This window comes from Tamandua tetradactyla, chromosome 24 (genome assembly GCF_023851605.1).
Source record: "Tamandua tetradactyla isolate mTamTet1 chromosome 24, mTamTet1.pri, whole genome shotgun sequence".
NCBI lineage: Eukaryota > Metazoa > Chordata > Mammalia > Pilosa > Myrmecophagidae > Tamandua > Tamandua tetradactyla.
Genome location: NC_135350.1, coordinates 1687906 through 1711142, shown reverse-complemented (window position 1 = coordinate 1711142; position 23237 = coordinate 1687906). Strand labels below are relative to the sequence as shown.

Here is a 23237-nt window from a genome sequence, read left to right as displayed (position 1 = left end):
GGCTGTGTTCCAGTAGCCATGTTTCTAGATGATGATTGAATAATGATATAGCTTTCACAATGTGACTGTGAGATTGTGAAAACCTTGTGTCTGATGCTCCTTTCATCTACCTTGTCAACAGAAGAGTAGAACATATGGAATAAAAATAAATAATAGGGGGAACAAATGTTAAAATAAATTTAATTTGAAATGCTAGTGATAAATGAAAGCGAGGGGTAAGGGGTATGGTATGTATAACCTTTTTTTTCCTCTGTTATCGTTTTGTTTTTATTTCTGTTGTCTTTTTATTTCTTTTTCTAAATTGATACAAATGTTCTAAGAAATTATGAATATGCAACTATGTGATGATATTAAGAATTACTATTATATATGTAGAATGGAATGATATCTTAATGTTTTGTTTGTTAATTTTTTTAATTAATAAAAAATTAAAAAAAAATAATAAATTGCATAGTTTAGTAATACATATACATTTGTTGTAAAGGCCATAAAGAAGATCTAGAAATGATTTAGAAATATTTATTGCAGTGAATATTTCTACTATTATCACAGCTTAAAATTTTGCATGTCCTATTCCACAGACTTCTAAACTGGATTTGTTTCCAAGTTTATAAGCAAATATGAAGCTCATTTACAATTTTGCCTTTTCTGAAGTTATCCCTGCAGAGATGGATTAGTACTCTTTTTGGTGAGAATGGGTATCCTACTTCTTGTTTTTTAAAATTTAACCTTCAAATAAAATAATAGCAACAGTTACCACCTGCTGAGTGCTTCCAATGTGCCAGGAACAGCAACCTGGGAAAATAGGTAAAAATTTTCCCATTTTACAAGCCAGGAATCTGAGGATCTGAATGATTAAGTAACTTGCTCAAGGTCAAATAACTTAAGTGAATGGTTACACTCCATGGAAAATAAAATATTTCCTTTCAATTACAAAAGAATTTTTGTAATTTGGCTCCTATAGAGAATTCAATCTTGAATTGATTGACATTCACTTCCTGCCAAAAGAAGTATTGAGACTACTGATACTGAGGAAGGAAATCTAAGACACTTGATAAGCATTAGCCCTCTAGATTTCCTAATTCAATGCCAGTGTCATATTAGGTTCTATATTAAATGGCACATTTGGATAGCATTGGCTTAATTTCCTAGAGAAATGCCTACATGGATTTTAAAAAAAATCACTGGTACATAGAACTGAGTTAATCACACTCTGTTCATGAGATATTTTTATTTGTCCATGCAAGTACTCTTTTAATTTTATTATTTTTTCCATATCCCTATCCCCCCTCCCACCTAGTTGTCAGACAGCTTTCAGAAGTACTCTTCTACCAGATGCGCATGTGGATTTCCATTTATCCCTATCCTCACTAGCAATTAGTAATGTGCTACTTTGTATTTTTTTCCTCAAATCATTAAGTGGTGTCCCATTACCAGCTTTCATTGAATTTATTATGTCTTTGGTTTTTATAGAGAGTCAAAACATTTCTGCGCTTCTTCAGAAACACTATTGAGGACATTGTCCATTACATCACTGAATATACTTTACTGAAGTGTTCATGAGATATTTTGTTTGATGTTCAGTATGATAAAAAAAATTATTTTCCTGTTGAAAACAGAATACTTCCTCTCACCATAGAATAAATGTCCCCTACTCTTTTCCTCTTTACTTCTACTGCCAAAAACATGTATTAATACCTTTTTTTTAATAACAAAGCAGTGAGGGTCAAAGGGAATGTTGTAAGTCCCATCTTTTTAGACATCTTTCTCCCCAATTATACTATGAATTCCTCAAAGACAGGAACCACATTTTACTCATTTTTACATATGCCTATCATATGTATGACATGAAGGGGCCCCAAATGCATGTACTTTCTAATGTATTATCTATGGATGTTTCCACATTTCTACTTAGGAGGGGCCAGAGTGACATATGAGAGAAGAGGATACTGGACACTTATTTTGAATTAATATTTGCATAATAAGCAGATAGTTTTTGCTTAAATTGTGTTTATTTCATCCATTCATACATTTATCTAAAAAATATTTATTGAGTGCCAAACACAATTCTTAATGCTGGGGACTTAGCAGAGAACACAACAGACAAAGAGGCCTTCATGGAATTTACATTAATATGTGAGATAATGGTATGTATTATGGAGAAAAATAAATCAGAGAAGGAGGTGTTGCATTTTTAATAGGTGGTCAAGGAACACATCACTGAGAAGATGGCAATTGAGTAAAGACCTGAAGGTGGTTTTGGAAAGACCCATGTTGGTATCTTGAGGAAAGTGTTTCAGGAGTACCCTGAAATGTCTGAGAAAAGCAAAAACAACAGGGGTGCCTAGAGCAGTTTGAGCAAAAGAGAATATTAGGTGTGGCATACTGAGCTGGTTTGAATCTCTTGTGTACCCCAGAAAAGCATGTCCTTTAATCCTCATTCAATATTGCTGGGTGGGAGCTTTTGATTATCCATGGAGATATGACCCACCCAATTGTGGGTGGTAACTTTTAATTAGATGGTTTCCATGGAGATGTGTCTGCACCCATTCAAGGTGGGGTTGTTTACTGGAGTCCTTTAAGAGGGAACACTTTGGAAAAAGCTTTACAGCACAAAAGCTGGCAGAGAGACCTTTGGGGATGAAGAAGGAAAAACACCCCCCAGGTAACTTCATGAAAGAAGCTGAGAGAGAAAGCTAGCAACTTTGTAGTCATGTGCCCTACAGCTGAGAAAGAAACCCAAAACTTCATCGACCTCTCTTGAGTGAAGGTAACCTCTTGTTGGTGATTTAACTGGACATTTTCATAGCCTTGCCTTAATTTGGACATTTTCATGGCCTTAGGACTGTAAATCAGCAACTTAATAAATTTCCTTTTTAAGAGTTGCTCCATTTCTAGTACGTTGCATTCCGGCAGCTTGCAAACTAGAACACATACTGTGAATGTATTTAACACTGCTGGATTGTATACCTGAATATGGTTAAAATGGGAAAATTTATGTTGTTTATATGTTACCACAATAAGAATTTTTAAAACAAAAGATTGAAAGAGGAAAAGAACAGGTGTGGTCAAGAGAGTTTATCAGATGATAAGATTGTATAGGACATTTTTAGACCATTGTGGGTCTGGTTTTTATTCTAAAATGGAAAGTCATTGGAGCATTTTGAGTAGCTGAGTTAAACTGCCTGATTTAAATTTTTACAACATTCTGACAACTCTTTGGAGCAGACTGAAGTGAGATACGTGTGGTAACAGAAGAGCAGTTTGGAAGCAGTTCTAACAACCTAGGCAGGAAAGATGGATCAGGGTGGGAACAGTGCAGGTGGTGAGAAGGGGTCACTATCTACATATACTTTAAAGCCTTCAAAGTCATATCCAGCGACTCTGCGCGGGTCTGCGGAGGGAAGGCATGTGGCGTCTGGGCCTCGGCAAGTGGCACATCTGCAAGCGCGGTTGCGCGCGCTCCTTGCTGGGGTGGGGTGGGGGTGCGCCAAGGAGCTTTAGCAGCGCGCAGCTTTGCGGCGGGTCACGAAGGACCTCATCCATGAAGTCTTTCGACTTCCACGGCGGTGGATGGCTACCTGCTCCAGGGACTAAAGCGTCAAGGTCTGGAATGAAAGTGAAGGTGGGGACTGGCGCTGCCAGCTGGGAGACACATCGTGGATCTGTGTGGCGTGTGACATTGGGCCCACCCTGAGTGGCCAGGTTTTAGCGTCCTGTTCCTTTGGCCGAAAAGTGGTTGTTTGGAAGAAATAGTGGGAGAATCGAATAATAAACTACGAGGACAGAGTCACTTGGCAAATAGGAGACAGAACATCGGTCACCGATGTGACATTTACTCCAGAGCATATGGGTCTTATGTTAGCAACCTGTTGACCAGATGGTATGGTAAGAATGTAGGAGGTGCCAGGTGTATGAGCCTCACTCAGTGGTCTCTGCAGTGTGAGATTTCGCGTAAGCTGAGCTGTAGTTGTAGTTGTAGTTCCTGGAACCCCTCAAGCTCCCTTGCTCATTCTCCCATGAGAACTGTAGGAAGTGATGGCAGTGGCCCAAATGCAATGGCCAATGTGCAGGTTTTTTAACATAATGAAAATACCAGGAAATATGCAAAAGCAGAGAAACTTATGACTGTCCTGATCTTATACAAGATACTGCATTTGCTCCAAATTGGGGAAGTCTTTCTATATTCTGGCAATAGCAACCAAAAAGATGTGAGGATTTTTACTTTAAAACCTGTGAGGAAAGAGCTTACTTCCTCTGGTGGGCCAACAAAATTCGAAATCCATGTAGTGGCTCCATTTGATAATTATAATTCCCAGGTCTGGCGAGTGAGTTGGAATATAATGGGAACAGTACTAGCATCTTCAGGAGATGGTGGCTGTGTACGACTCTGGGAAGTTAATTATATGGACAACTGGAAGTGTACTGGTATTTTGAAAGATGATGGGAACCCTGTCAGTGGGATTTCCAGTAGGGAAATTCAAGCTCTTCCCTAGGTTCAGATATTCCAAATCTACAAAATTCATTGAATAGATCTTCTGCTGCCAGAAAGCATAGCCGAGTACAAACTAACAGAGTGACTGCTGTTTGCTGCTTGTTAAATGCACACGGGAATGGAGAGAGAGCTCCTTTTCCCCTTCCCCACGCTGCCTGACTTCTTCTGAGATACCCCAGCCGTCTGCTTGCACTAAATGCAGTCCGAAAGGCCTTGAAACAGCCGTGTACTTCATTTTTTTTTGTACTAGCCAATTTATTGCACCATTTGAAACTTTCAAAATATAAATGGAAGGCTTTTTGTTGAAACACTGCCACCAAAAGTTTTTTTAAATCTTCCTGAACATTCCTTAAACAGGAGTTTAAAAACGAAAAAGATATCATCCTTATAAGTAGTTGGGAGGAGAGTAAAATATCACTTGATTTCGTTTGGAGAATATAGGCTTGTTTCTTCTGTTTCCTAAAACAGTAAGCTAAAAAGATGAATTTTTATAATTTCAATTTGAAGACTGAATAATTTTCATAAGATTGTTTTGAGTACTAATTTGTTTACCTTTTGTAGAATTGGTTTACATTAATGATATTATTTGATACAGTTGAAATGAAAAGTATTACATTTCTTTGTAATACTTAAAAACATATATTAGTAAAGGAGTGAGAGAAGGAGTAGTAGTAAAGTGAAAGTAATGTGCCTGTACAGTTTGTAGCCAAGTTAAGCATTTGGTATTGCTACATTTATAATTTGGTAGTAAAATGAAAACACCTTTGTAAGTTTTAATTAGTAATCTCTAAAGAGATAAATGTTTCTAATATATGCTTATATATATTATTTATATACATTTATGGTGTGATTCCATGGCTTACAGTTTCCTCCAAGTCAAAATTTGAAAAGCAGCTAAAATTTTGCTAAAATTGTGTATGCAAAAGGCTTCAACCTTCCATGTCCCAGGATTTTCTTAGTTAGCTGTTTCTGTTATTTCATATCCTCTAGAGTTCTGACCTTGTGTGACAAAGCTATAAATTTTCAAGTTTACTAAGATATATATTACTGGTAACTGATAAAATGGCAGAAGAATAACAATATGACGTCCTTTGAGCCCTTTTGCTTATAAAAATTCTTTAGTTATTCTAAAGTTTTTTGCAGAAAAACTACACAGTATATTCAGTGATTACTGTGCGTACTATTGATTTCTTCCACAGTATGTTGTAGTAGCTAGGCCTTACTACATGAAGTATATTTGAACTGGTTCTCAGTATCATCTGCGCACAGAAAAAGGTGTGCTTGCTGCTACTACAAATGAAAGCATTGCACAAAGGCGCAAACTAGATTTGTACATTTACAGGATAGCATCAAGTATGTTTCCGACAGATTAGAAAATGTTTTCAATATATAAAACTAATGTCTATTTGTGAAATTCATTCTGATGACTTTTTTACAAACGTTTTAAGTTTAGTGGATTTTATTTCTTTCAAATTCATACATTTGCTAAGCAATCTTGATTTGTGTAAGGGTCTTAATTTTTGCTATTATGATCTGTTAGTTTTGGCATGAATATATTAAAACTTTTTTCCCCCAGTATGTGTTTTCTTCTCTTTGTATTTACTTCTTTTCTCCTTTACTTTTGTTTTGTTTTTCTTCTGTTGTAGTTTTGTTTTGTTTTGGTGTTTTGTTCCTGTTTTCATTGTTTCAGGTATTTCTTTCCCCCACTGGATTCCCCAACGACTGGATCACCTAGTCCAGTGCTGCCCAACTCCTTCCTCCTCCCTCTCCTCCTCCCCCTCCCTCTCCTCCCCCTTCCACTCCCCCCCCTTCCCCTCCCCCTCCTCTGGTAGACACTCTTGCGATGCTGACACTGCCAGCCTCTAATACCCTCACCCTCGCAGATCTATCTCTAGGCCTCTTCGCCCCTTATTTGAGAAAGAAGGGGTTTAAAAACTCTGCTTCCACATTTTAAAGGCCTTGTCCACATGCTTGTAAACACATTCATTCTGGCTGGTTTTTGTTTTTCTTTATTTTCTTTCAGAAGGTTTTTCTGACTTAGGGTCTGCCTCACCGGTATTACAACCAGAACACGGTATTTGGAACCTAAATGTGTTTGTGCTTCTGCATCAAAGGAACATTAGTTTCACTGATTGTTAGCCTTTGATGAAATCAGAGCTGTACAAGCAGCATTAACTGTGAAAGGGACACTCAGTAGTTGACTTCGGAGTGCTTGTTCTGTACACTTTATTTTGAATTGTTATCGTGGTCCTACGTAGCTTATGCTCTGTCATCTGGTTAATGTGAAAGTACATCATTATGAGGTTCACTCTGCCTTTGAGACATATTAAGAACGGTTTTACATTTTATAGGCTAATGTTGCAGCTGACTAGTATAGTTAAGAAATCATTCCTGTGTATAAAGCAGCAAAAAAATATGGACTTTTTTTTTTTTTAAGGAAATTGCCTTTCACTGCTTGGAATTATTGTGTAAAGCTTTTGTAATTATCCTAGGTCATTTAATAAAATCTATTTTAATAGATTAAAAAATCCTATCCAGCATTTGCTGATGGATTTATTAATCGGAATTGATAAGAAGTATGAGAGAAAGAAGAAAGAGCAAGAAAAGACTGAGTGTAGACAGAAAAAGGAAGAGATTCAAAGACTGAGCCCAGTGGAATTTCAGTGTTAAGAGTTTGTGTTTCTGAAGCAAGGAGGCTCACAGGCAGGCTCAAGGCTTGAAATATCATATATTTTCTGATTAATCCCATTTTTATATTGTCATCCCAGAGTTCTTCCCTGAAATTGAAACTCATATATCCAATTGGCTACCTCTCATCTTGCCACTTGGTTGTCAAATAAACAGTTCAAAATTAACATGTCCAAATTTGAGCTTAGAAAACCCAATCCTCTCACAGTCTTTGGAATCTCAAAGGACAAAAATTCCATTCTTCCTGTTTCTCAGGTCCCCCAACTTGAAACCATTTCTTTCTTTCTCACTCTATATCCAATCCATCAGCAAATCCTTCTGACTCTAACTTCAAAATATGAAAATCTGACCACCTTTTAACATCTTCACTGCTACTCACTCTGGACTAAGCCACCATCATCTCTTGCCTAGATTATGCAACACCTTCTAAATGGTTTCCCTTCTTCCACTTTTGCCACTTTGTGGCCATTCTCCACAGAACAACTAGAGTGACAGTGATCCTATTAGAACTGAAGACTTTTGTCATTTCTCTGAACAAAACTAACAGCTTCTTGCCCCAGTATAAAACCGAAGTCCTTTTGATGAGTGATGAGGCTTCCATTACTTCTCTGGTAAATCTCTTAAATTCTTTCTCTCATTTTGGTGTTTTGTTCCTGTTTTCATTGTTTCAGGTATTTCTTTCCCCCTCTGGATTCCCCAAGGACTGGATCACCTAATATGATTTTCTAGTCATACTAGCCTCTTCATTTTTCTTAAATGTGCCAGGCATGCTTCCACCTCAGTCTTTGCACTTGCTCCTTCCATCTGGAATATTCTTCCCCTAATCTGCACTCATGCCTTGCTCCCACATTTTTTTCAGGTCTTCACTCAAATTTTAGTTTCTCAGTGAGGACTTCTTTGGCCATCCTACCTACAAATTGCAATCCCATCACCCAACAATGCTGCCTGCCTGCCTTTTCTGCTTTATTATTTTGAGTACTTAACATTAGCTAACATGCAGTATATTTTTACTCATTTGTCTTATTCAGTGCTCATCTCTCCCACTAGAATGCAAAGTTCATCATGATGGGAAATCTAAAAAATTGTATTTGCTGCTCGATGCCTAGAATAATGCATCGTATATGAGACTTGATCAATAAATATTTGTTGAATGAATGAACTGAGAAGGAGCACAGGAAGAAGTAAATCAGAAGTAAATGGTTTATTGGAAATGTTTTAAGAAACAAGTATTATTGAATATACCTTTTTTTTTTTGGCATGGGTAGGTCCAGGAATTGAACGCAGCTCTCTGACATGGCAGGCAAGAATTCTGCCACTGTGCCACCATTGCACCGCCCAATATTGCATTATTTTTACTTAAGATGTATGTGTTTCTTTAAGATATGCTGAAACTGTGTTTGCAGAGCAAGCATGCCATTTCAACTTCAAGAGGGCTGAACCAAATAAGGGACCTAAAAGGCCTCTACCTGCTATTACTCTTTGCCCCACCTCTGCATATTATGGAATCAGGCAGTATGAATGGAGAATGGAAGGTTAAGCTAAGAGTTGTGAAAGGAACTGATATATAATACATCCCTACTCTGTGCCAACCATGATATGATGTTATTTGACAAATATTTACTATGTGCCTACCATATCCCAGAACTTTTACAAGCATTGGGGTTACATTACTTGTTCTACTAGGGGACAAAACATTAGAGCATTGTGAGAACAAAGAGACTGAGTGCAATAATAGCTGTAGTGTACATATACACATAACACAATGTAAGCCCAGAAGAGCAAGGAGCCCAAGAGCAAGCACCAACTCGACTTGGAAAGGGCAGGTGAGGTTTCAAGAAGGTGGAAATAGTTAAGGAAAGCAGACTGTATAAAACCAGTAGAGACTCACAGTGGGGAAAAAACTATTGTTAGCAAAATTTTCTCCATAAAATAATGAACATGGGTAGAAGCCTAAGAGCTTCTCAACCCCAAGCCCAAATGTGGCTTTAATATAACTGAGTCAGTCAAATAAAAGGAGAAACAGGAGAGAAAAGCAAGAAGCCTGGGACTGCAGTTGCCTTTCCACCTTTGTGGCATGCTTGGGATAGAGAGGAAAGAATGGAAACAACACCTAGTTGTACATCCTCTCAATACGCTTTGACCATCCAACCTGGCCAGCTGTGTCTTGAGATCTAATAAATCAAGTTATTATCCTCTCTTGCTATGTAGAAGAGGGGTGGAGTTGAGATAGATTTCACTCCCCCAGCCTAAAACTGGCAATGAGATTGCAAAAGAGAAAAGAAATGAGGATTCTAGGATGGCTTGCAGGGGAATCTAGGATGATTCATGTCTTGGCGGCCTCAAGGAACAGTGATGTTGCATTTTGTGAGATGTTTTCAAGATGAGGTGCATATTTCAGAGAAAAGATCACGACCCCAGTTTGGGACATGTTAGTGTTGCACTATTTGTAGAAAATTCTAGTAGCAATTCAGAAATGCAGATGGGAAGATCAAGAGAGATATGAGAATCTGACATCTAGAAGGTCACGTGTGTCTGCTTCAAAACTAGTTTCAATGTACAAATAGGGTACACTGCCTCTCCAAAACTAATCAACTTGGGCAGTTGGCATTTCTGGACCCGCCTAGACTGCAGTCCCTGGTAAATTTATCCGGGTGATGGCATGTGGAAAGGCCTTCTGGAGAGCTCCTATTTGGCCTTGATGCCAACCTCAACAAATGCTTCCTTTTAAACTTCGCAAATTACATACTTCCCTCCAACCGTATTTCTCTCCACTATATCAATCATCTATTAGGAATAAACCACTCTGTATTAGTTAGGGTTCTCTAGAGAGACAGAATCAACAGAAGATATTTGTAAATATAAAATTTATAAAAGTGTCTCACGTAAACGTGGGAATGCAGAGTCCAAAACCCTCAGGGCAGGCTGTGAAGCTGGCGACTCTAATGGAGGGTCTGGATGAACTCCACAGGAGAGGCTCGCCGGCCAAAGCAGGAAGAAAGCCTGTCTCTTCTGAATCCCCCTTAAAAGGCTTCCAGTGATTAAATTAAGCATCACTCATTGGAGAAGACACTCCCCTTGGCTGATTACAAATGCAATCAGCTACGGGATGTAGCCAAATTTAATTCGGATGTGACCATGATTTAATTCTATGAATTGTCTTCATAGCAAAAGACAGGCCAGTATTTGCCCACCCAAACAAACAGATACCACCACCTGGCCAAGTTGACACATGAACCTGACCATGACATACTCTAAATCACAAATTATCAGAATTTTGTTTCCTACATCAATATTTGGCTCTCTTTTATCTCCAAACAACTTCTTTTTCCATTTCAAAACATGCATCTTCATGCATATGATTTGTTTTCCTTTCTAGCAACTGAATTACCTCTTTCCTTTAGTTCACAGCCTGTCTTTTCAAATGTATTTTCCAGTTACTGCCTACACTTCCTAAGTTCTTATTCTTGTCATAAACTCTTCTATCTGAGTTCTGTCACTACCACATTGCTAAAGTGTCCTTAAATTCTGCCAGTGGCCTACTTCTTGCCAAATTTAGTGACCTTTTCATGCATGTCATTCTTTGGGACCTCTAGTGCAGAATTTGAGAGTGCCTTAAAATTTCCTTTTCCCTGTGTTTTGCTCTCCAGTTCTTTTTCAAGTTCCTTAATTTGTTCTTACTAATTCATTCATTTATTCAGCAAATATTTACTAGGCACTGAATTTTTTACTACTAAAATGTAGAATACTTATTGAGAAATAGTATTTGGGTTCGGATTTGGGCAAGCTCTGTGGGAAACCAGTAGGCTAGGAGAATTTTGTATGGTGTGCATAGAATCAGAATAAGGAGAATTATTTGTACAATTCAGATTTTGTCAATGACAAACTGACAAATACTGGAAAATCAACCCATATATGCTTATCAAGTATACTAGACTCTTTACTGTTTATTTCTGGATGCTTTATTTCTTAGCAATCCCTTTTCTGATCTACATATGCTTTGTTTATATGTATTAATACCGCAACTTAAGCTTATAACCAAATCTTTCTCAGTTAAGGAACCACTCTTCTTTTCCTATCTGTGTGACCTCAACACGTGACCTAGCTTCTCTGTGCCATATCTGTAAATGGGGATTAAGCCATTTTATTTACTATTACTTCATATATTTTGATAGCATCCTTCATATATTTATGTAAAGTTAGTTTTTTGATGATGATGGTGATGATAATAATGGTTAACATTTATTACCCACTTATTATGTGCCTGGCACTATGCTAAGCACTCTTCCAAATCCACTTATTCAAGTTATGCAAGGCCTTACAGAGTCAATACTGTCGTTATCCTTATTTCATTGTCACACTCAGATACTCTGGCATATGACACGTCACTAAATTTCTTGACTGTACTGTCTTTGAAAAATCTTCATGTTTTATTTAATGAACCTTCATTTAATCAGTGACACTGTAGTTGTGTATTAGAGAAGGAGTAGATTTCCTTGCAGGTCAGATAACTGTCAAAGAAAATACTTCAAAAGACTGTAGGAAAAATACAGTCTGGCTAGAATTGTGAAAGGAAATATGACAAAGTTCTGAATAAATGCTGGGATTATGCAAGCAAAGGAAAAATATGATTTGTGGGTTTGCTTTGGCAACATGTTTCTTAATAGTACGATATATGACACTTTATTTCTTTCCAAGTTCCTAACCCTATTACGTTAGCTTTGGTCCTTGACACCCTGGTCATTGGGCTCTGCTTGCCCCTTCTTTTCTCCCCAACTTATCCTAAAGCTTAATTTAAGACTCAGGAGGGAAATGCTTAAGAAAAAGAAATAAGTTTACGGAGGCAGACAGGCAGAACTCTGGGTTTGCATATAAGTTGATTATTTTGATAGAGTTGGATATGATACTTATTTTTGGCAATGAAGGTGGTAAGTGTATTTGTGATGGTGTGTACTTGGGCCAGGAAAGGAAGGCGTGATCTGCACAGCAAATGACACATGTTTCCATTTGCTTATGTTCAGCATTTTAATAACTTTAGTATTTGCACAGCTGAAGGAAAGGAAAGCATCCTGAAAATAGACTCCACGAGGAACTCTAGAAGTTCACAAACCAGAAAAATATGAGTTGGAAAAGAGCCGCAAATTTAATATGTAACAAGCACCTTGACCAAAATAAATCCAGGGTTGGGATGCTGAATTCCAAAGGAAATCAGTAAGTAGCAGAATTCTAAACTCTTCTTCTCTATTTTTTCTAGGTAGGTATCAATATAGAGATATTCAGGGAAGACTGGGAAAACAGAGCTTTCTGCCCAACATTGTAAAAATATAAAAGCCTCTGGATCAGGCAGAACCAACCCTTAATTCCATCTCTGTAGTTCACAGACATGATGCTTTGAAGAATTCACCTAGTCTCTCAGAACTTGTTTCCTCATCTGCAGGATGAGGGCTGGCAGTGTCTTGTAAGCATTAGCTAGACAGTGGCTGAAATTGTTCCTTCTGCCACTGTTGTTGCTGCCTTTAGCAGTTGCAAACTCGTCTGTTTTGTTTTGTTCTGTTCTGCCCTGATTAGAAGGGTGACCACTGTTCCGCTGTCTATAACTATTCTGCCCTGGTATGTCCTGGATCTTTGGTACTCTGGACCCTACTCAATATAGGATGATGAAAACCATGGGAGACACAGCAAGGAGAAAGCACAGGGCTTTAAGCATGAAGCAAAGCTCATGCTTCCACAGACAGCCTCATCAGCTGTAAATTGTTTACACTACATTTGTCATTCTTTCATGCAGATTCTTTCCTCCCAGAGTTACCAGCATATCAAAGGCCAGAAGGCCCTGAAGGTAAAGAATTGATTGCCCTCTCAGATTCACTACTCAGCACTAGTCTGGCAGCTGCCCTATCTGGGTTATGAGAGCATCCATCCAGAAGCTTGAATAATGGTTTTGTGTTTGCCCACCTAACAGACAGTTCCCATATCCTGGGCCTCCCTGGATCCTACCCTAATCTCCAACTGCCCACAACCCCCCAAATATAGACTGTGAACAGACAAGGAGAAACACAGAATTAAAAAACAAATGCCCCGTTAGAGGAGGATCAGTGTAGAGCTTGTTTACCACTTGGCTAAAGTGCTCATGTTTACCACTGGCTTAATAAGGTTGCCTTTCATGGGTCTCATGGTGTGGATTTTTGTTAGGCAGTAATGTGACGGTAAATTCGCCTTATTGAATCCTCTCTTTCTCTTTTAGCAAATGGTGAAGGTGTTGGAAATGCAACTGTGGTTAGCCCCAGCAGTGGGAATAGTTTTGCGACAGGGGTGCTGAAAAGCTCTGCCAAGAACGTCTTCTTCACTAGCCTGCCAGGGCACAAGGTTTTACCATTAGAGTCCCATTATCTTGCCAATAAGAAAAGATCTCACGTTTTGTCTTTAGCACCACTTAGTTTAAAATACTGAGGGTCTTGAAGGAACAATAAAGTACTACTCTGCTTAAATAGGGGCTAGGGAGAAAACTCAGGACAGGAATGAGGAGCTGGGCAGGAGCTGGAGCTGTGACCACAGGGGTTGGAAAGATCCTTTTCTAGTGTATGTTGAGGGGAGGAGGCAGTTACAGGGATTGGTGGGTAGGTGATGAGGTCAAAGAGAGACTGCAATATGATAAACTTGAGAAAAATTTTAATTTTGTCCATGGTCAGATCCCTGTGCAGATGAGAAGACATATATTAATTGTGACTTATTAAAATAAAAATGTGTTGAGTTTCTCAAAAGACCAGCTGAAAATGCTTTCTACTCACCATTAAAGCTCTGTTTAAAGCCAACTCGTATGCCACGAGGGACACAGATAACACACACTGTCTTAAAACTATAATATCAGTCGTTTGCTTTTCTTCTTTTTGAGAACAAATTATAACTCAAAACCCAGAAAATTAGCAGGTATATGTGTAGATAGTAGATAGATATAGGTAGATATCAAAGCAATTTTAAATATGATATTTAAAAAGAAAACAAGATATATTAATTAGACTTATAATTGTTTTAAAATTTATCCTTTCATTTTGGAAACCCAAATTAACATAACATTTTTTGTCCATTGAGGACAAATTTCAACCTTTAGAACTGTACATAACATAAGGACAGAAACCGAAGAAGATGACCAAATAGGAAAACAGGGGCTTTCTGAATATATTTTTATTCTTCACTGAATAATGCATTTGATTGTTCTGAGTTTCAAAATCCTTTCATATTTCAGAAAAAATAATGGTAAAAGGAACATTTAACACTTATTAAACTTTTACTAATTATCAGGATGTTCTAAAATTGTTACATGTAAAATGTTTGTGACCTATGTGGTAGATGCTGTAATCTCCATTTTACAGATGAGAAAAACTAAGAGTTAAGAGACTTGATTAGTAGGCCACTACAGTATATACTTGAACCAGGAATATTAGGAAATTAAAAATCACTAACTTTGGCTAGCTAGTTCCTCATTGGAACCTAATCAATTGATGGGCACTTGGGTGGCCTCCATCTTTTGGCAATTGTGAACAAAACCTCTGTGAACATCAGCGTATACATTTCTGCTTGAGGTCCTGCTTTCAGTTCTTCTGGCTATATATCTAGTAGTGGGATTGTCAGATCATATGGTAATTCTATACTTAACTTTCTAAGGAATTGCCAAACTGTCTTTCACAGCAGCTGCACTATTTTATATTCCCACCAACAATGAATGAATGTTCCTGTTTCTCCACATTCTCCTTAATACTTGTTATTTTCTGTTGTTGGTTTTTTTTCTTTAATTGTAGCCATTCTAGTGGGTATGAAATGGCAACTCATTGTGGTTTTGATTTGCAATTCCCTAATGGCTAATGATGTTGAGCATCTACTTGTGTGCTAATTGGCTTTCTGTATATCTTTTGTGGAGAAATGTCTATTCAATTCTTTTACTCATTTTCAATTTGGTTTGTTTGACTTTTTGTTGTTGAGTTGTAGAATTCTTCATATATTCTAAATATTAAACCCTTATCAGATATGTGGCTTCACAAATATTTTTTCCCATTCTGTAGGCTGTCTTTTAACTTTCATAATAAAATCCTTTGAGGCATAAACATTTTTGATTTATCTATTTTATCTGTTATGATTCATGCTTTTGGTGTAGTGTAAGAAATTATTGTTTACACAAGGTCCTGAAGATGTTTCTCTATGTTTTCTTCAGTGAGTTTTACAGTTGGGGTTCTTATATTTAAGTCTATGACACATTTTGAGTTGATTTTTGTGTATGTATGAGATAGGGCTCCACCTTCATTCTTTTGCTTGTGGATATCCATTTTTCCTAGCACCGTTTGTTGGAGAGACTATCAGTACCTTTGTCAAAAATCATTGGCCATATCTGTGAGATTTTATCATTCTTAAGTAAACAATTCAGTGGCATTAATTACATTTGTAATGTTGTGGCACCATTACTACCATCTATTACCAAAACTTTTTCATTACCCCAAACAAACTCCATAAGCAATAAGTCCCCATTCCCTCTTCTCCACAGTCCTTTATAACTTCTAATCTACTCTTTCTCTATGAATTTGTTTTTTTATCTTTTTCATGATAGTGGAATTGCATAATACTTTTTGTGTCTGGCTTATTTCTCTTAGTGTAATGTTTACTAGGTTTATCCATGTTGCAGAATGTATCGTAATATCCTTCCCTCTTATGGCTGAATAATATTCCATTGGTTGTATATTCCACATTTTGTTTATCCATTAATCTATTGATGGACACTTGAGTTGTTCTCACCTTTTGGCTATTTTAAATAATGCTACTATGAATTGTGGCGTACATTATCTGTTGGAGTTCCTCTTTTCAATTCTTTTGGATATTTACCTAGAAGTAGAATTGCCAGGTCATATGGTGATTCTATAATTACCTTTTTGAGAACTTCCAAAGTTTTCCACAGAAACTACACCATTTTACATTCCAAATCAGCAGTGCACATGGTTCTACTTTCTTTGTATCCTTACCAGCACTTATTTTCCATTTTTTTAAATTAATAATTATCTTATTGGGTATAAAGTGTTATCTCTTATGGTTTTGGTTTGCATTTCCCTAATGTTGGTATTGAGCATCTCTATGTACTCATTGATTGTGTATATTCTTCAAAGAAATGTCTGTTCAAATCCTTTCCCATTTTTAAAAATAGGTTGCTTGTCTTTTTATTGTTGAGCTATGGGTGATCTTAATTTTAGCTAATAAAAAATATTTTTAAAAAATGAAGCAGAGGAAGGGAACAGAGAGTGGCACAGTGTCATATTTTAGACAGGGTGTTCAGGAAGGAATTTATTAGAAATTGGTGTTTGAGTGGAATCCGGAATGTATGAAGAAGTGAGTCATGTGAGTAGGGGAAAGCATGTTCCAGAATGTGGGAAATAGTAAAATCAGAAGTTCAGAGACGAGAGCACATTTCTGTGTGCACAGTCAGTAAGGAAGCCAACAGGGTCTACCTTTCAGAACTCTTATCCTTCACCCCCTGTTCAGGAATCCTTGACTTCAGACCTTGAAGAGACTGGCCGGCTCTGCAGTGATTGGACTGTACAGGGACTCTTCAAGAAGTGGAACCCATTTATGAGTCTAAGCTTTTATTTAGATAGGTTCATGGTTTAACCTCAAATGTCCCATTTCAAAATGCTCCCCTTTTTTACTGCTAAAATATTACCAATTTCTCCTAATGTTACACAAGTTCTCACTCTTGCTTAAGGGCTGGCTCTAGTGAGCTACCCCACATTGCCTCCTCTGTTCTTGAAACTCCATAGAAATTATAGTCTGTACTGATCACTCTCATGCTTACTCACCCGCCATTCTGTCCTAATTCATGTATATCTCTTGCTCCTCAATTCAATTGCGAAGAGCATGAGAGCTACATTGAAAAAAAATCACTTTTAGCTACTATCTCCTCAAACAAAAGGTGCACAGTAAAAACTTGCTGTATGTCCAACGAATGAACATTTCATTCAGCCATCTCACAAATTAAAAACACAATAGAGGCAATCTAATCTTTCTCTATTCCTCTCTTTCGCCAGGAAGATATGAGTAGCTAAAGTATTTGGTGCTATATATAGTCAGTTGAAGTCAGCTGGATGCCAGTCTCTTCAGAAAGGCTCTTTCTCCAGTTTGAGTCAGAGCTAGGGACCATGCCGCCCCAGGCTCAAGGATAAAAACCATCCTGCCCAAGTGCCATCTGTAGTCCATCTCTGAAGTCTTTCCTACACAAATTGGGATTCTTCCCTGTTGAAAAGTACAGTCAAACAGCAAGGTGAGTATACTGCTTCCTAAAATGTTCTATTAGTCAGTTGTCCAGTGATTCATAGTTGTGACTCAGTTAATGGGCATTTTTTTCTTTAAAAGACAGGTCTTGATGCCAATATTATAATGCCACCACCAAAGTGCTCTGGTTTAAGCTGGTGTCTTTCCTTCATTCTTATAGTTTGCTGGAATTGATGTACTGTGATGCTGTTACAAATGAAGGCCAGTAAGAATAAGGAAACAATGACACATTAAATAAACTGTGTAAAAGAGAGAGGGAGGGGAGAGGAGGCCAGCTCTTTCGTTGCTTCTCACTGCCTGATGATCATTGTACTAATGTACAGATAAGACTGGTCTGAAACTGTGACTATCACTCTCTGTTCACTGTGACATTGCCTGTCAGTTAATCACAAGCTCTGTCACCAGACAAGAAGTGCATATTAAAGTCTTTCAGTAAAAAGCAACAATAAATTCTTAATAAAGAACAAAGATGCTCTGTCTCAAAGGGATGATAGAAAATACTCCAAGTGAATTTCTCACATTGCCTCATAATGTCCCTTTATTTTTAACAGGTAACAAAAAAACATGCTATCACATAGCACCATGGTGAAGCAGAGGAAACAACAAGCATCAGCCATCATGAAGGAAATCCATGGAAATGGTATCAGTTCAATAAAAATCTTTCTTAGCATTAATGTATCTAGATCCTACCTAATATTATTTAGTAATCTATAGTTTACCTCCTTTAAACTCTTGCTGTTCTGTTATAGCAAAGCTGGAGTTGTAGGGGGTATAGAAAAGCCTATGGTAACTAATCCTTTCATAGTCATCCTTTCTCATTTGAAAGCTATTTTCAGATGAACAACTGCTCTTAAGGAATGAAGCAATCTGACAGCTGATGTGCATTCTGTTTGGTTTGCCTTTTACATTATAAGTTAATATCACTCTCATTCTCCCTCTATTTTTCTGGACAGGTCTTCATTTCCTATCCTATATGGTTCCTCTCGATTTATTTTACTTTATATTACATAAATCATTCAAAATATGTTCTACTCGTCCTTCTGGTACAGAAGCTGTTAATTAAATTGGAATTCCTATTCATTGCTTATTATTAGATGTAAATTGATAACCCATTGTCTTCTTTTCCTTAAATTTCACCAAATAACTCTGGAAAGCAAATCTTTATATGTTGTATTTTTACTGTTATAAAGGAAATTCACCTCTGTTCATGAGCAAGGAGTTAACAATTTTAAAAGTTAAGTGTAATATCCAGGCCAGATCCTTTTAAGGGCTGATTTGAACCACTCCAGACATATTTATAGGGATTTTCCATTGCCTCCTTATTTCCCCTCATTGGCAAGGTATTTAACCTTTCACCTTGACCAGACTGGGACCTAGAGGCACAAGATCTGGTCAGGACAGCAGGAACCAGGGCAAGTATATTGTTTTATGTATTTCACCTTTCATAAAGCAAGATGCATGGAACAAATCAAAGAGAGGTTTATATCCAATCCTCCACCATTCCCCTCACATCTCCCAACACATACACACAATATAGTCAAATCTAAAGGGTCTTGTTGTTAAGTTTTGTATCCTATTTTCTAAATACAAAATTACCATCTTGGATTCAACTTGGTTCCTATGTTTTACTATGATGTCAAAACTAGCTTGAAATAAAATGAGAATAATCTGAACCAGATCCCAGAACTGAATTAATACCAATTCAAAATTCCAAAAATGCACATTTCCTTAAATTTGTTTTGCTTTTCTGCTCATAATTCCTGTTTCAGGTAGTTTACATAAAAATTGTTTTTATAATTTTCCTAATTAGTAGGGCAAAGATCAGATAATCAGTTGGATTTCAAACCAAATCCGGACTTTGGATGAGTTAGTGTCTAATTGCTAGAAGCATAAGCATCATAATTAAAATCAATTATGTATTTAATTCCTGGTCTAAATCCTATGTTGGATTCACTGATCATCACAGGTTGGTAATGATAAGAATGTCTTTCTCTCTCTCGCTCTTTTTTTTTTTTCTTTTTAATCAAAATTTTAAAAATGGAATATAAAGAAAAAACATGATTATATGCCTAGAAAATAAAAGCCACTTTCTCATCACAGTGAGGTCTGGTGTAAAGTCTGAAGCCTGCGGTCCTCCTAAGTCCCTGGTAGTCTTCCAGCCACCTTAAGTGGAGTCACATGCTCTGCCTTTGTGCGGATGTCAACTATTCAGATAACAGGGCGATAATCACAAACTCTTTATCCTCTCAGATAAAATAGCTCTAGTACTTTAAAACAGCTCAGACATTTCACTTTCTTCTCTTATTTCCTCTAACAGCATATATGGAACTTTTTAAGGCATGGTGTTTAGAGATCTGAGCTAGGGGGAGGGTCAGTGTTTCTAAGAATGCAGAAATGAGACAATGATTTCAGGGAAACCTCTTTGGAAATAATCCTCCCAAACTCTCAAACACTTCATAGCAGTAAGAAATCCCATCTACACAGGTTACAGTGCTAATTGAATAGAAATGTGGATAACTCCTTGCTGCCACTAACTACACCCCAAATTGCTGTTCATTTAAGGATCCATTATGATTTGGTGTCAAATATGTACTAGAAGCAAGTATACCACATTCCCAAGAAAATAAGAAGAAGCATCTCCTAGCCCTGAGTCTGTGTAGGCTCATATTGACCATCCTCATCATCATATCACCATCACCATCATCACATCATTATTAGTAGAGGTCACGGTGCTAGCTGTCTTGTATTCCAGTTGTAATACAAAAAACCTCTATGTTTTATACAGGAATATCTGAGCCATTGTTGCCACCATCTAACAAGTGTTACTCTAAAGTCAAAAACACAAAATATTTTCTCATTATCTGCATGTGAATTAGTTATGGGGGCAAGAAGATGTTCCATAATAGCCCCTGCCCACCAGACCTGCTCAGTTTATAGCAAGCCTGGACAAATTCTCAGTCCTAATCAGGTTCTTCTTTTATTTAGTAACTGATTTGAAACTTGAAGACTGAAAAGGGAGAGAGAAATAGAGGAAGAAAAAAGATAGGAAATAATAAGTTGATAGAAAAAGAGAAGGGGGAGATAAGAATGGAATAAGAAGAGGCATTCTAGAGCAATTGACATTGCTCAAGTCAAATCCAGGTTCCCTAAAAAAACAAATAACCGTTATTTTTGTGTTTGTCTTCTTTCTTCATTACTGGTCAACAACATTCCCCTGCACACTGAAGAAACTGGGCAGATTGTTTTTGTGACTTCAGGAAGAAGGTCTAGCTTTGTGGTCTAAAAACAGGAAGCCCAGACTCTAAATGGAGCGCTGTTGCTTATACAGTACCAGCAAGCTCGTTTTCCAGAACTGATGTCAGAGTCCTCATGTGAAACTGAGGAAGGCTCAATTCACTTATGTCCAACCCTAAAATTCCTTAATTGGAATTTACCATGCTATATGCTGAAGTCAAACATCTGTGTGTTTGAGTTTCCCCACCAGAAACAAAGAAAATGATAATATTGACATAAGTTACAAGCACTTTGAAAAACACAGGAAACATACAGAGTATGAATTCTACGCTTTCTGATGATGGAGTCTGTAAAGACCCCTTTATTTTTCTTTTAAGCATATCTTAACTCTACTTGATCAAATCATCAACCTTAAAATCAGGACTCCAAGGAAGGCCAAAGGAAATGTAAAAAGTTTGGCAGAGGAAAAAAACACATAACCTAATGGTTACGTGCAGAGGGTTTTTTGTTTTTTTTTTTTTGGTTACTTATCTTTTGTTTTGTTTAAATTTTCATGCTAACATTCTCATTGCTTCAAGAAAAAGCAGAGGAAATAAGGTCAGGCCAGATAGGTATGCTAGAATAACCGGAATTATAATTACTGGGGGTGTGGTCCCCCAAATATCTAAATTTATTAAGCAGGAGTTAATTACCAAGTGTAAAGGGGACTCTTCATAATTACCACTCATAGAATTGTTTACAAATGTTAAATGAAATGAAAGGAGGGGGAGGAGGGATTTATATTACCTGCATTACTATTTATTTTAGGGGCTTCCTTTTAAAGAATTTTATTCTCACTTTCTTTGATTACACTAAAAACTCATAAATTTTCCTGGGGTCATCATTTCAAACCTGAAATTTCTTGTTTTAATATATGGGTTATATTTATGAGTAGAATGTCCTGATGTAGGATTAGTCACACATAGGTCCAGTGATTCATAAATGTTAATTACTTCTCAAAACAGCTTTGCAAGTAAGTTCTCTGTAATTTTTTCAAGAATTACTCCTGTGATGCTTGAATGGCATTTTAATGGCCTCAGATAATCTCTAGCCACCAGTTTAGATTATGGTCTTCTTGTGTACATTGGCTTCTCTGATAAGAAAAAATAAATAGTTTGGTTTTCTCCTTAGGTTGTATTCAACTTAATTTCTCATTTACCATATTGTATTTTTTCCAGGTAGTTAAGATCTGAATGAAAAAGAAGATGCACAACATTTAAAAATATGATTAAATTAAGTCTTGCTTTATTCCAGAAGAATAAAGGAGTATAGGATAGACTGGGATGCTTTCATAGTATTTCTTCTTATGTAGTTCTCATAACAATACCTATTTACTTTCCAAGCACATATGTTTGTAGGTCCAGATGTGATTCTGTATTACTGAAATGGCATTTTTTTTAATTTTAGTATTACCTTCTATTTTTATGGGATTTTATTTTTAAGAAAAGGTGATTTTCCCATTGTATGTCTCCTCTCTGTGAAGGGTTTGAAAGATCCAGTCACTCCAAGGATGAGTGTCTGGGTATCTGAGATGGATATGAAGAAAAGAATGATGCTAAGGACAATGAGTGTTTCCATATAATTTCTGGAAAAGTAATAAAGAATTTTAATAGTTATAACTCTTGGAATTCTGTTGAAAGATACTAATGATTTAAGATACAATAAGAGGAAATCTATCAGATTTATAATCATACTTTTGGTCTTACTTAAAATTTAGAAGGACACTTGTTTAAAGAAAGTGTGGGTGTGGATATAAATAAGTTTTATTTCCAGAAAATTGATAGATTAACTACCAAAAATTGGTTGCTAAGAAAGTTGGCATCTTTGAAAATTGGAGTATAGCCATAACTTTGGAATCCATAGATTTTTAAAGCATGCAATCAATTTCTAAATCTCTAATGAGGCCCTGCAGAAAAGTAGCACCAGAGAACTAAGATCAATTCTATTCTATGCCAAAGTTGGAATAGCCATGTTTAGTTCTACCCATACTATTCCATCATCCTTGTTTTCTTGGTTGCCTTTTTCATTCTAGTATAATAGATAATAGATGATTTTTTCCAATTTGTACAATTCCATCCACTAGTAATCTCATTTCTCATGACTTCTTCCATGTCCATCCTTCTCTGCTCTCCTTAGCTGCCTTAAATAACTAACAAAGGGGTCTCCAGCTAGCAACTTAAGAAGCAATATAACCAAATTCCAGGTGGGAACACAATGAGAGATTAAGATCATATTCATGGGCTGGATTTCCAATATCCTTTATTTCCAATTATCCCATTTGAAAGACTCCATAGATATAAAACAATCCCACAACTCTCTTTTATCCATCTACCAGAAGGGGAAAAGGACTTATATGCCACACCATAAATATTTATATTTATTTCATGGGAGATATTTTTTATCCTAACATTTATCAAATATTCCAAAGCTGAAATCTAGAGTTTCTACTCAGATGGATAATAATAAAAAGATGGATGAGTAA

General features: G+C 36.9%; 1 protein-coding gene and 1 pseudogene across 1 annotated transcript in view; both read left to right on the top strand.

Annotated features, from left to right (window-relative positions):
- Window positions 1-2640: 2640 nt before the first annotated feature.
- Window positions 2641-4654, top strand: LOC143668557 (nucleoporin SEH1 pseudogene; annotated as a pseudogene).
- A 12634-nt stretch (window positions 4655-17288) lies between these two features.
- MYOZ2 (myozenin 2) overlaps window positions 17289-23237 on the top strand; it is a 45399-nt gene continuing 39450 nt past the window's right edge. The window contains exons 1-2 of the mRNA XM_077142438.1: window positions 17289-17471; window positions 18034-18122. Of these exons, the coding sequence (XP_076998553.1) occupies window positions 18047-18122 (76 nt within the window). The 5' untranslated portion in view covers window positions 17289-17471; window positions 18034-18046. The remainder of the gene's footprint in view (window positions 17472-18033; window positions 18123-23237) is intronic.